General features: G+C 33.8%; 1 protein-coding gene across 1 annotated transcript; it reads right to left on the bottom strand.

The window, feature by feature from the left end:
- Window positions 1-1,182: 1,182 nt before the first annotated feature.
- Window positions 1,183-8,937, bottom strand: LOC147517925 (Melibiase family protein). Its single transcript, XM_086589963.1, has 15 exons — window positions 8,645-8,937; window positions 8,500-8,558; window positions 8,361-8,417; window positions 8,220-8,254; window positions 7,700-7,803; window positions 7,495-7,567; window positions 7,203-7,261; window positions 7,049-7,114; window positions 6,875-6,958; window positions 6,077-6,141; window positions 5,842-5,924; window positions 5,347-5,437; window positions 5,002-5,060; window positions 2,355-2,495; window positions 1,183-1,567 (listed from the first exon to the last, which is right to left on the bottom strand). The coding sequence occupies exons 1-15, from the start codon at window positions 8,824-8,826 to the stop codon at window positions 1,457-1,459; spliced, it is 1,269 nt and encodes a 422-aa protein (XP_086446089.1). The 5' UTR covers window positions 8,827-8,937; the 3' UTR covers window positions 1,183-1,456.
- Between the last annotated feature and the right edge of the window lie 5,715 nt (window positions 8,938-14,652).

Genomic DNA, 14,652 nt, shown 5'->3' with positions numbered 1-14,652 from the left:
ATATTTTGTAATATTACATTGAACATGTGTATTATAAATATATTATAATAATATCAACGACTACACGCATGTATACTATTAATTAATTAATACGCTGCATATATTAACTAATAAATGTGTACATGATAATATTTATATAAGTGCACGTACTTGATATATTACACGTATATACATGTATATATATGAAAATGAATGCATGCAATGGTAACAATTGTAGTCTATGTACTTATTCTACATGTTAAAATTTAGTGTGTGATATATATTTATATAGGACATTTGTATGTAAGTATAGTATATAATATGCACGTGTTTGATTTGAAATGCAAGTTAATACAGCATAAGTACAATTTATGAGATGTATTTAAAGTTTTTAGGAAACTTTCAAAGATTATTGAATTTAGAACCATTACAAGTGTTATTGTCGTACAAAAAACCAACTTTTATATCCGGTTACGTAATTAGTAATTAAAAACGTAATTTTAACAATAATAATGTATAACATGAAAAGAAACCGAAACCGACTTAATTAATGGATATGGTTCCGGTTTTCTAAATGTAAGAAAAAACCAAACCTAATAGAAACCGTTAAAAATATAACCGAACCCGAAACCCGAAACCGACACATGAACACCCCTACTTAGAAGTTCCAAGTAGTATTCATAACTGTTAATTGGTATTAGTGAGCATATTGTATTATTTTTCATATACTAATTAGGAATGTATTAGTTGTAATTACTTTTATAGCCTTGTGGAGCTGTGGCTTAACATTACAGACATGCATTTAGAAAAAGATGGTGGATGCTGGTACTCGGATAGTCTGATGTGGTTTTTCCTTTGCTTTGCATTTTCACTTACTACGACATTGGCGACTGATAGTTGATCTTTCCATTAACTCGAATACCTTAAAGTCTCTCCAAACCAACTGTAAAACAACCAAAGAATCCGCTCGCTTAGTCTGAAACAACGGAATCGAAGCGCACCTATAGCCCATGTGCTTGGATGTCTAAAGAGGCATGCCAGAGTAAATTTGCATAGGCAACTTGGAAGGGAGAGGGCTGAATACACACTAACACTGTACCGCAGTAACTGGTTTCTATCTCCGCACTCGATATTTAGCGTAATAGAACATATGAGAGTACTATTGCGCTTACAACCGTTATTGGGGGAAAAAAAATCCAGAACTGCATAGAACAGGATGATCACATTCTATTTTCACTTGACTCCTAATTTACTTGTACAAGTATGATAACATGAGATTGATCTGTCGGGCATACTCAGTATTAAACATTTACACTCGGCATTTTCTTTTGGTCATCAGTATTACATTCAAAGTAAACATAGATTTCCCCCTCTCCAACGGTCCAACCTCTTAACATTTTGAGGACTAGATCAGTAACCTTCAGATTGCAACTTGCAATGAACAGTAAGCCACATTTTCAGCCATAAATCAATGAACTTACATTGGCAAATGCAACAGAGCGACTGGAGTGAAGATGTACAGCTTACAGTCGTGTGAATCAACTTTAACACTAAAAGCTGCCGCCACATTTCGTGATACCATATTGTGCTGCAATCGTACATTTCAGAGTTGGTTAAAAGTATGTTGAGAAATCATACTCTTTTACAAGTCAGCAAGCTCTAAAATTTGTCACCTTCCCTACCCACGGCCTTGGACTCGTAAACATTCCACAGAAAATGTCAGGTACTCAGGTTATTAACTAGGTGTCACGGGGACCTTAGTTGTTACAGGTTTGCATGGTGTGTAGGTGTAAATAGCTTAAAATGGTTTGTGGGTATTTGGCACAGTGGTAGAATGGCTACACGCCTAGTTTTCCACCATTTCTTTAGTCTTGACGTCCTTCAAGATTTATGCATACTAGCTACGAATTCATATGTAGTTATGCTGTAAATGGCCTATAAAAGTCAGAGAAATTGGGAAACATGATCACAACGACAAAATTTTCGATCTTAGAAAAATTGTATCAAATGCTCATGACGACATTGTCAACTACAGGGGTAGAGGTTTTGTCCATTATAGGACCAGAGGATAGAATAAAGAACTAAGATTAGGTCAATGACGGGTAGTTAGAGCCATAGTTCCATTACAGAGGAGATAGTGATGGTTGATTTCGGACCTCATCTCTTTACTAGTTTAGATCTGTGAATGAAATCTCTGAGATAACATGTAGACCTAATTCTGATAAATAAACGGCATTTTTAGACTTCAATAAAGCCTCTGCATCAATCTGCTATCATCTCACAATAATTTTTCTCCATGCATGAACGTAACATAACAGTAAGTATATTTGCACGGATTTGTACATCTTTAAGTTTCTAAAGGTAAGGGTTCATACCTCCCATAGATCCCTCACAGAAACATTAGTAGCTGGATGAAGGCCAAGTGTTTCCCATTTGGCTGTTATGGTGACTGCTTGTGGACATCGGTTCCAAAGGGCAACCCCTAAACGATTTCCAGACAGAGGACCTGCCCACACCTGGAACAACATGAGACATGACTGTAAATTACGAGTGAAAGAATACACAGATGGAGAATATGTCAAAGAACTTGTGCAGCTGATCAAAACCCCAATGAAAGTTTACAGGCTCTCTTTCTGCCCATTCCGACTAAAAAATAGCCAAGCTGGAAATTGGCTAGGCTTCTCTTTCTAGCTACTTGCCTAGTCACTTCAAACTCAAATTTTATACTAATCAGCACACTTTCTGATGTTGAGAGCCTGTGGTTATTGTCTAATTGTTTTTAGTAAATCCAAGTTTACTAAAACTAAGTAATTTTCGTTTTTATTCTTTAAGCCTAATTTAGAAGTGTCTAGAAATCTAGTTTGTGAGTTCTAGTAGTCTTAGAAGGTTACTATTATGATATAAATAGATTAGGAAAATGTTTCTCAGTGTTTTAGTAGGTTTCTAAGATGATTTGATGGATTTCTCTATATAAAGAGCTTCATGGACGAAAATTGTAATCAACTCTTCAATATTATCAATAAATTTATGTTTTAATTTATCTCTTTAATATTCTAATGAACTTTTAATATCGCTTCCGCTACGACAATTGGTATCAGATTCTGACGATGCTCTAGGGTTGATATCTACTTCGAAGTTGAAGAACGTTCCTAGGACGTAAATACTAGTTTTTTTTTTTTTTTTCTGTTCAGAGTATCTTTGGATTGAAGATTTTTATTAAATTATTTGTGTCTCACCACCCATAGTGTTTATATAATTTTCCCCATTGAAGATCAACAAGAAGTCAAAGGTAGGAATTTTCAATCAATTCCAACACACCAACCATAGTGCAACCTTTACATCTTCAGGTTTGATTTTTTACCATCCACGTTTTTCATCTTCCACCTCCGTCACCCTACCACCAACGATCCTTACCCACTATTGTTTTCATTAAACCACCACCACCACGCAAACAAAAAAAAAATGTATGAAATTTCTCAGTTAAATCTACAACTTCACGCTCAAATTTTAGCTATTGAAATAAAAATATGTGAGCTACAAGACGATCTTCGAGATATTGATTTTGAGTGTTATAAATCTCCTCACCATGATTACTATGATTGTTCTTACAAGTTGTCTCGCTTACAAGCTGCTTATAAAAAATATTCTCAAGCACTTCAAGATTATGTATTTCATTGTCAAGAAAGTATTAGACAATCACAATTTTATGCACAAAGAGTTGCTGAAGAACATATGTATGCACAACAAATTGCTGGAGAGAATTATCGTCGTTTGCAACAAGAAAAATAAGAGAATCATCGTAGATTGCAAAAAGAAAAAGAAAGAAGAAGACAAGAGGAACAAAGACAATGACTTTTTGACATGAGTAAAAGAGTGATTTCTGAAAGTCAAGCTTCTGTTACTATTAAGTCATCTTCCTCTCTACCACCATGTGAAAAGGTATTTTCTACATCCACTCTTGAAATTTGCAATTGTATAGTGCATTCTATTCTCGAGAAAGATGAAGTTCAAGTGCTTACAATTGTTCTAGTATCAAATCAATTGTGGAGAATGAACAAACTATAGATATTTATTTTGAGGATGAGAAAAATATTCAAAAGAAGGTTAATGTTGCTAAAGTCTTAGGAGATGTTGATTTGCATGAGATAATGTCACTTATTGCTAAAGAGGTTGTTAATGTTTCTTATCTTGAGCAAGAACTCGAGGACAAGTTAATTGTTAAAGAGGAGGAGAATATGGTATATCTCAGTTTTCCAAAGAAATTTATTTTTGAAGACCGATACTTGAAATTTTGTGAAAAATTGATTGATGTTTGTGTTTGCCTCAAAAATTTTGTGTCGGATTATCAAAAGAAACAATAGAAAAATCAAGCTATTGTGTTTACTTCACCTTGCTCCAATCGAAGAATTGTCATTCTTATGCATAACTCGAGGGCGAGTTATTTTAAAGAAAGGGAGAATGATGTAGAACATAGAGTCTATGGTTATTGTCTAATTGTTTTAGTAAATCTAGATTTACTAAAAACAAGTAATTTTCGTTTTCATTCTTTAAGCATAATTTGTAATTTAGAAGTGTCTAGAAGTCTAGTTTGTGAGTTCTAGTAGTCTTAGATGGTTAGTATTATGATATAGATAGATTAGGAAAGTGTTTCTTAGTGTTTTAGTAGGTTTCTAAGATGATTTGATGGATTTCTCTATATAAAAAGCTTCATGGATGAAAATTGTAATCAACTCTTCAATATTATCAATAAACTTATGTTTTAATTTATCTCTTTAATGTTCTAATGAACTTTTAATATCGCTTCCGCTACGTCACTTTCCCAATCTTGAGAAATCTCAACCAAGTCAACTGAGGAACTGGAAAAACTACTTTACAAATGTAGGTCGGGAAACTTGTAGATTAATGACTTATGAAAGGTTTCAAAACAAAGTGCTTAAGGGTCATGCTCGCAACGAAATAACCATGGCTATCCTAATGATATTAAAAATAGAGGTATCAAAATTAATGTGTTTAGGTGAACACCTGACTGCAGTTGTCTGTTCCTTCCACATGAACTTTTCGCCCTTGAACACCAAGTGGATCTGCAAAGCAGTGTGGACATATGAATGTTTTTAGTGACAAAAAGGTATGAGAGACTCAAAAACCAGAAGTTACTTTACCATCAAAATCTAAAAGGGTTCTTATTTGTAAAACACAATATGCTATAAGGGAGCAATAAGACTGAGAGATCAACTTTTCCATTTAGTTCTACGTATCGACAAGCTATACAAAACTCTAATAAATTTTTCCACGGAAGCAAAGTAAAACACAATTAGTTGCTTCTTGTACCTCTTTACAAACAGCAAGAGATTATGGAGAAAAACTTACCTTGGTTTACAGCAATGACCTCGGCATTGCTTAAAATTTTCATAGTTTCTGCAGCCATGTTTCTTATGTCGCAACCTATCAAAAGTGGAGCCTGCATACATATGCAAACATAAAAGTTCGTCAAAGGAGCTCAAAGTCGTGTCGGTTTCTTGTACTTTACATAATTCACTTTCATAACGTGTAATCTAAACTTTCCAAATTCTTATAAAGTGCCAAAAGGCCAAAGGCTGATAACTTGTACAAACGGGCTATAATCTTTCTCATAGTGATACATTGAATTGCCAAGGCTTGTTATAATATTTTGCATTTGCCTTTAATCTTAAAAAGATATTACTTGACTTCAAATATTTAATACGAGTAATGGGAATGTGGAATTTTATACCCAGTACAAAGTACATTATATAAGAAAGAGTTGTAAATGGCCACTAACAAACATTGACAAGTAATTTTCTCGAATTAAGAGTCAGGAAAGAAACACAAAAAATCAAAGGCTACCTTCATTAAAGCCCAAATACTGAAATGTGCACGATATTCCTCAAGTGTCATGCCTCCATTGCCAACTTCTAACATATCTGGGTCTGCCAGAAAGAATGATGGAAAAACTTTGAAACCATTAGATACCAAGTAAAGGAATTATGGAAAGAAAGTGAAATCTGTTTGGGAACAATGACCAGAGGAAAACTGGCAAAAGAACTACACAAATGTAAGCTTGCATTAATCACATTCTCACCATTCCATCCACCTGGTCCAGCATATGAAGCCCACTTGTCATTCTCATCAGCAATAGTGGTCATACTGGGCAAAAAACAAACTTGGTCAATGTCAATATTACCCAAACAAGAAAAGTTAGACATAAATGGGCTTGCATTATGGACATATTATGAATATGCAAGGTTGGCGCAATGCTGGAAGAAATAAGGGTACCAATGTTACATCTGATATTGACAAACAACCATAAGTTTTGTACATCAGGGTACATGAAAGACAATATTACATCAATGTGTTGCGAAAAATCTGTTTCCGTATCTTGTTGCCATGTGAGAAGATTTTTCTTGGTGATGCCATGATGGGCTCGTCTGACGGATACTAGGAGGATAAAAGATTCCTAGATAGGTTTCCAGAAGAGGGACATTAAAATGCAAACCATTAATGGTTGTTTTGGGTATTATTTCTTTCAACTTACTGGGTAATGGGTAAGATTTTTGTTTTTTTACAGACCAGTCAAGACAAGGTAAAATTCTCAAGTTTTTGTGAAATTAGCAAAAATTTCCTTAAAGAATACTGTGCTGTAGAGTAGAGCCTATTGTGCCAATACAAATCATTGTGGTTCTTATGGTAGTGGTTTAGTCAAATAGGAGTGCAAAGAATAGGCTGACAACTAGCAATATTGGTTACCGAAACAAAAGCTCCGCGAAGCGACACATTGTTAAATGGTAGACTTTTTTTGTTTGTTTTTTGATGGATAGTTAAATGGTTTAAATGAGGTGCATGATTGACACGTCATGGCTACATAAGTCAAAATTCTAACCTTGCCCATGTATCATTGATGTCCTCTGTCGTTCTCCAACTATTGCCAACTTTATAGGCCCACAGAGCAGGGTCATCTACACCCCTGCCAAAAGGAAAACATTGAAATTATGATATGGAATGGCATTAAGTTGAATAAACTTGAATGGAAGAAATTAATGGAGCTTTGAATTACCATTCACACAGTGAGTAAAAAATTGAGCGACCAGTTTCATATAGAGCATCACGCATTGGGGGATATCTAGAATGGAGGCATAGACAAAGTCACTTATGGAGATACATAATTTCCTCTTAAACAACCAATGTAAAGTTTAAGGAAGAGGTGAAACCGTTTTTTAGGCTCAATCCCAAGATTGAAACAGTTATCATACTTCAAATAGTCCACTCCCTGAATGGAACAACCAAGGATGCAGTTACATCTGTGAAAATACTAAAACAACTTGGTGACCATATACATTAATACTCAAGTTTAAACTTTAAAGCAAAACAATTTCAAAACCCAAATTTTGAAAATGTTTCAAATCATAACATAGAGAAAAATTCCACTCTACTTTATGTGTGCATCTAAAACCAATGAGATGTGGGTTCTGAAATTCGCTGTGACAACATTTGAATCCTTACCCAAGATGCAAAAAGTTCTGCATCACCATGTTCATGGTAAAGAGATCCGGGTCTGACTTGACATGTAAACATCCTGGAATTTTGAGTAGGGTTAAACAAAAATTACAACAAAAACAAGACACACGATATCATTCTTTGTTCACTGCTTCAAGTCTAAACTGGAACTATGTTGATGCTTGTACGTATGATAGTAAGAGTTATTTACCCAGCACTAGAATAGATACCAAGCTTGAGGCCCTTCTCATGTATATAATCAGCAAGAGCTTTAATACCAGATGGAAATGCATTTGGATCAGGGACCAAATCATCCTGCATAACAAACTTAGTAATTAGGAACACCAATTAATAGGTAAATCCGAAAGTTTCTATCGTTATGGTTTGGAGGCACTTAAATCTCTTGTTATGTAACTCATCCTATAGATATAGACAACAGCTTAGACTAGCTCTATTGACAAAAAATAGTAACTACCAAAGTTAATGCTCAGCTAGAGTACTAGTAGAACCTCTGTGAGTCCTAAATAGAATTCAAGATTGAACTAAGCTAAAAGCATCATCATTGGTTAAAGTATAAATTTTAAACTACCCAATCTTCCGTATACAACTAAAAACACTTAATTCTTCATTGAACACATGATCTATACTCGGTTAAGTTTTTTATGTGATAATTGCAGTTCTGAAATTGTTAGAAAGTAAACAAGTATAAGATGTTGATGAAACAAATGAACCTTTAAATTCCTTGTTAGCTTAGACCAGCAATCATCTGCAATCAAATATGAAAAAATGAGCTTAGACATAAATATATAAGTATTAAAAAGCAGTAAAAGCTGACTTCAGATTAGATAACAATGTTAGCTCAAATGAATTACCTATATTGACATAAACATAACCCAAACGAGCCAACCCTGTCGAGATAAGTGCATCAGCTGTCAAGGAAGAAAATGTTAGCAATTTAGACAAGAATTACAAAAATAAATTGTACACGCCAAGTAAAATACAAGTAGCAACCTGTTTCTTTAATGACAGTTTCATTAATATTGCACGCGAAGAAATTCCAGCTATTCCATCTGCATCCACATTGGAAGGAGTAAATATTTCAACCACAATCTAAGGGAATAAACATTAAAAAAACAGGAGTAGAAAAATGAGGTACCCCATTTGAGGAGTTCGAGCTAATCCATTGTTGAGTTGCAGTTTACCATAATTGGAAGTGTCGAATAACTTAAGAGTTGAAGGCTTTTCGTTAATTTCAAGGTAAGGTAGCACACGAACCGAGCTAGTTAAACAAGTTGTTGACAATAAAAGTATCATGAAAAGAGAAGTAGAGATCATCATCGTATTGGTTCTTCAAAAAACATAGGAGAGAGAAGGAAATGTAACAAGTTTGAACAGTTGCAAACTGTTAAGTGTTTAAGTAGGTTTCCTTTTTCTTTTTTTTTTTCACGTTCTATATATATATATATATACCGTTCATTGTAAAATTTTCATTTTACCGATGGAGAGTCATTTTCAGTTACCAAATTTATCTAAAAAATAGTTTGACATATACAACCTCTCAATTCTCGAAGGATAATATCATCTCAGGCTTATTTTAATCAAAATGTTATCCATATAGAAAAAGAAAGCTGATTATTACTAGTATAATAACAGTATTAGAGGATTTTGGTCATCGTTATCAGTTTGTTTATTTATTCGAAATCAAACCTTATCCAAATAAGAAATATCTATTGAAAAGTAATTAACCCCTTTGGTAAACTTCTAATCCTACCTATATTAATATCCGTTTCTCCCAAAATGCTTATAGTGAGCCACATCAGCAAAGTTTTTAAAATAGTCCCTATTTAAAAAATAATTATTTGCCTTCTTACCAAACTAACCCCCGAATTTGGCTGCGCTCTCTAATTTAATATAAATTAAAATTGTCATTTCATGTGTTATCTTTAAAAAAAAAACAAATTACACGCATTATTTCATTATTTCAAATGTACGCGTGGGAAAAAAAAAAAAAATCTAAAAAACAATGGATTAGTTAATTGATATGTATTAGTTATTGGATATGGATATGGATATGTATTAGTTAATAGATATGGATATGTATTAGTTAATAGATATGGATATGGATTACTTATTGGATATGGATATGTTAAACTTCCATAGAAATATATGGCCCGCCACAAGCAGATGTTAAACTTGGGTTTAAATATAGGTAGGACATGATGGGTTTAAGAATTAATATATCATGAAAATAGATATATCATGGCAATATAATGTTGCATTGGTTGGGCAGATGTGACTTTGTGAGACTCTAGGAATTTAATTTAAGGAGATATCTTGGATGGCTGGTAACTAGGATTCTCATTTTTTGATAATTGCCCGCACAAGTTTAAAAAATAATGAGAGCGGGTTTAAGAATAATAGGCCCGGCCACAAGTCGGGCTGCATGGCTAGTAGATATATCATGGCAATATAATGTTGCACTGGTTGGGCAGATGTGACTTGTGAGACTCCTAGGAATTTAATTTAAGGAGATATCTTGGATTGGGCTGGTAACTAGGATTCTCATTTTTTGATAATTGCCAGACGCACAAGTATGGTCGAGGACCGAAGCCCATGAGAACAAAATTGGTTGAACTGTAAAACTGATGTGGTGGTATGTGGTCTGAAGAGAATGCAATGTGGCAAACCGTTACACAACATTGAAAATTCCTCCATTGTCGAAACGGTATCAATTGATTTCATCTGCCAGGGATTCTATTGAAGTTTGATGGGCTTAAAAGAAAACTGCTAGGTTGTGGGCTTCCAATCTTACTCGTTTGGGCCTTACTATTTCCAAAAAGGCTAATGTGAGCCCAGTTCAACGAACATACCTTTGTAAGGCTAACTCCAATGGTTTGGTGCGCCAAAACACCAAACCACAATAACACAGTAGATACAGTTAGTGAGATAGCGAAATCAAATCCAATGGTTTATTTTTCCAGCCGCCAGTGACAATGGCGTCCAACACAAAATATTAAATATCGGTTAAAAAAAAACCAAGTTTTTTTGTACGCCATCACCAGTGGCGGGGAAGAAATAAATAAAAAAAAACCAAACTTTTTTTGCGCCATCACCAGTGGCGTGGAGTTATTTATCTTCCTATATTGCCCTTTAAAAAACCCCATAACACAAAAACAAAAAAAAAAAAAAAAAAAAAAACAAAAAACAAAAAGTTTTTATGCGCCATCACCGAGTGGCGTAAAAAAAACCCCAAAAAACCTTATGCGCCATAAAGTAAAAAAAAAAACCAAAAACCAATCGGTATCGGTGCATGTGTTCACACACGAATTATGTCTAGTGCAAACCAAAAACCAAAACCATATCACGGTGCATGTGTTCCACACACCGTAATTATGTCTTTATGTGACTTCGATATCACAGGTTTTTTGTCATTGTTTAAGCAACTGGTTTTATGTTCAATATGTTAGGAAGATCAAGCTAGTTTTACTTTTGTTACATAGGATTTAGTGATGAAGAATTTGTGTAGGTTTACGTAATTTAAATTTGCATTACTTGAGAATATGTTACATTTGAAGAAATTCAACTTTTGGCGTGGGCTGCCATTTTTGAGACTTGTGGTTCGATCTACTTACGTTGGTAAGTAGATATGACAATAAAGAAATCAATTTCACAATTTACATTCCAATTTTAATTTGCAAATTAATTCATAGTTTGTATAAAATCCTCACAGTGGTTCTTTTCCATGTTTTTTATTGAACTTGTATAAAATTTAAAAGGGTATACAAAAAAATTCCATGTATAAAATCCTCAAAAAAATTTAAAAGGGTAGGATAGAATGGTAATTGAACAAATTAAGTTATTAAAAAAACAAAAAAAAAAAAGAATCAATTCTGTACGCCATTGTGAGTGGCGTGTAACTTATTATTTGAATTAATAATTGAATTCTGTACGCCATTGTGAGTGGCGTGTAACTTATTATTTAAATTAATTCACATTCCTACCCGCCCGGCCTGGCATGCAACACTAATAATGATTTTTTGATTGCCCGCCATTGGCAATTGATTCTGAGCATACGCTATAACGTTAAAATTGACTGCAAAAATAGAGAAATTTATGAAGATAGCGTTGGCGGTATAACGTTTTAACGTACCATTGGATCACATTTTACGTTAAATTTGATGATTTGCAGCACCATTGGACTTAGCCTAACTTCGAATTTTGTTCTTTTGCGCCCAAAGAAACACAAGGCCCTAAAGTCCTAAACGCACAACCTTTTCTTGTTTCATTTCCCTAAAACCCTACCTACCCCTCCGTCCAAAAATGAAACAAGTAATTGGGCAAGGAGACCAATTTTCCCAAATATTTTTGCCCTAAGTCCACTTCAATTTTAATTTTGTCCTAAATCCTATGTAAATTTAAATTTGCATATGAAAATATAAATTTACACATGAATTTATATAAATTTATGTTTTCATATATAAATTTACTAGTTAATTCCCGTGCTTTCGGCACGGATTTTATAAAGAGATATTTTACCGAGTGTGATTTAAAATTTCACATGCATTTATTGTAATAATGGAAAAGAAAATTTGATAAATTAATGTATTCGTGAAGTCTAATGACCATCTAAACTATCTGTGATAACTGATATTGAAGAGGAGTCTCCACCAAATAAACAGACCAACGCATTGAACACAGTTGCTTGCTGCTAAAGTCAATTAGTGTGCAAAGCTATATGAGAGATATATCATCTATTGAAGGTTGATCCGTAAATGGTAAAAGCCAGTATATTAATATCCGTTTCTCCCAAAATGCTTATAGTGAGCCACATCAGCAAAGTTTTTAAAATAGTCCCTATTTGAAAAATAATTATTTGCCTTCTTACCAAACTAACCCTGAATTTGGCCTGCTCTCTAATTTAATATAAATTAAAATTGTCATTTCATGTGTTATGCTAAAACAAAAAACAAAGCTACGCATTATTTCATTATTTCAAATGTACGCATGGGATAAAAAAAAACATAAAACTGGGGTAAAAACCCTGATTTGAGTCTTTATTAGCTTAAAACCCATTGACTTTTTTGAATTACGGCTAAAGCCCACCCCTTTTTTTAAGTTGTGAATTAAAAGTTTCCATACGTTAAAATTATGGAATAAGGTCATTGACCCAATTAGATCACCTCCTTTAGCTTCTTCTAATACCAAATTTACCCTTTTCTTCTCTGTTTAGTTTTTATTGTAGTTTGTCTTCGAAAAATCTCTCTTTTATTGAGTTTGAGATCGTGATATGTGATTTCATCAATTGAAAAAGTTTGGGTAACATAAATTTGTTATCCATGTTTGGGTAATGAAGAAAGGAATCACTAGTGGCTTAGCAAGAAAAAGGTTAGATTTTTATGATGTTGGGCTTTTGATTTAATGTGTAAATGAGAATTGGTGTTCTTCATTTTTAAGTTTTAAGCTTGGTTTTGTTAAGGTACAGTGTACGTTTGGCTTTGTTAAGCTTCAAATACTTGAGAAACAAAATTTTTCTTGTTTGTTATGATGTGAATAAGATCTAGATAGAAATGTCAAAGATGCAAGAGCTCTTATTGCAACACAAGATCAATTAGAGATGGTTACAGTACTTAATCTTATTGTTGCAGCACTTGCACTTTCGCCTAGATATGAAGTAGCATTGGAACTCAATTCTAGAACACTTCTTTCGAATTAAGGAAGTGGCTAATATGCTTTAGGAATACGTTCTTAGCTATAAAATGGTGTATGATGAAGAATTGACTACTTCTTTAGACAATAGTAGTTAACAAGAGATTTCAAGAGAAAGAGTGAAGCTTCTTTCTGAAAATTCTTTCGTCAACCGATTCATCTGATAGACAGTCTTCACTCAAATGCTTTTTTGTTTATGATATGAAGAAAAAGTTATGGTTGGACTTTGTAAACAATATGATAAAGAAGGTCAATGGGGGTAAATTATTCATCTCAATTTCTTTAGCAATTGTGATTTATGTGGATTGATTTGGAGGATTATTGGAATAAAATGGTATCTCACTATCCCTATGCAATGCAGGTATTTGGTATTAGTTAATAGATATGGATATGTATTAGTTAATAGATATGGATATGGATTACTTATTGGATATGGATATGTTAAACTTCCAAGTGCTTCCCTTAAATATAGGCCCAGACATGATGGGTTTAAGAATAACAGGCCCGGCCACAAGTCGGGCTGCATGGCTAGTAGATATATCATGGCAATATAATGTTGCACTGGTTGGGCAGATGTGACTTGTGAGACTCCTAGGAATTTAATTTAAGGAGATATCTTGGATTGGGCTGGTAACTAGGATTCTCATTTTTTGATAATTGCCAGACGCACAAGTATGGTCGAGGACCGAAGCCCATGAGAACAAAATTGGTTGAAATGTAAAACTGATGTGGTGGTATGTGGTCTGAAGAGAATGCAATGTGGCAAACCGTTACACAACATTGAAAATTCCTCCATTGTCGAAACGGTATCAATTGATTTCATCTGCCAGGGATTCTATTGAAGTTTGATGGGCTTAAAAGAAAACTGCTAGGTTGTGGGCTTCCAATCTTACTCGTTTGGGCCTTACTATTTCCAGAAAGGCTAATGTGAGCCCAGTTCAACGAACATACCTTTGTAACTTCGAATTTTGTTCTTTTGCGCCCAAAGAAGCACAAGGCCCTAAAGTCCTAAACGCACAACCTTTTCTTGTTTCATTTCCCTAAAACCCTACCTACCCCTCCGTCCAAAAATGAAACAAGTAATTGGGCAAGGAGACCAATTTTCCCAAATATTTTTGCCCTAAGTCCACTTCAATTTTAATTTTGTCCTAAATCCTATGTAAATTTAAATTTGCATATGAAAATATAAATTTACACATGAATTTATATAAATTTATGTTTTCATATATATATATTTACTAGTTAATTCCGTGCTTTTCAAAGACGCAGATTTTATAAAGAGATATTTTACGAGTGTGATTTAAAATTTCACATGCATTTATTGTAATAATGGAAAAGAAAATTTGATAAATTAATGTATTCGTGAAGTCTAATGACCATCTAAACTATCTGTGATAACTGATATTGAAGAGGAGTCTCCACCAAATAAACAGACCAACGCATTGAACACAGTTGCTT

Source organism: Coptis chinensis, chromosome 2 (assembly GCF_015680905.1).
Source record: "Coptis chinensis isolate HL-2020 chromosome 2, ASM1568090v1, whole genome shotgun sequence".
Taxonomy (NCBI): Eukaryota; Viridiplantae; Streptophyta; class Magnoliopsida; order Ranunculales; family Ranunculaceae; genus Coptis; species Coptis chinensis.
The sequence above is the reverse complement of the archived record's forward strand: the minus strand, read 5'-3'. Positions and strand labels throughout refer to the sequence as shown.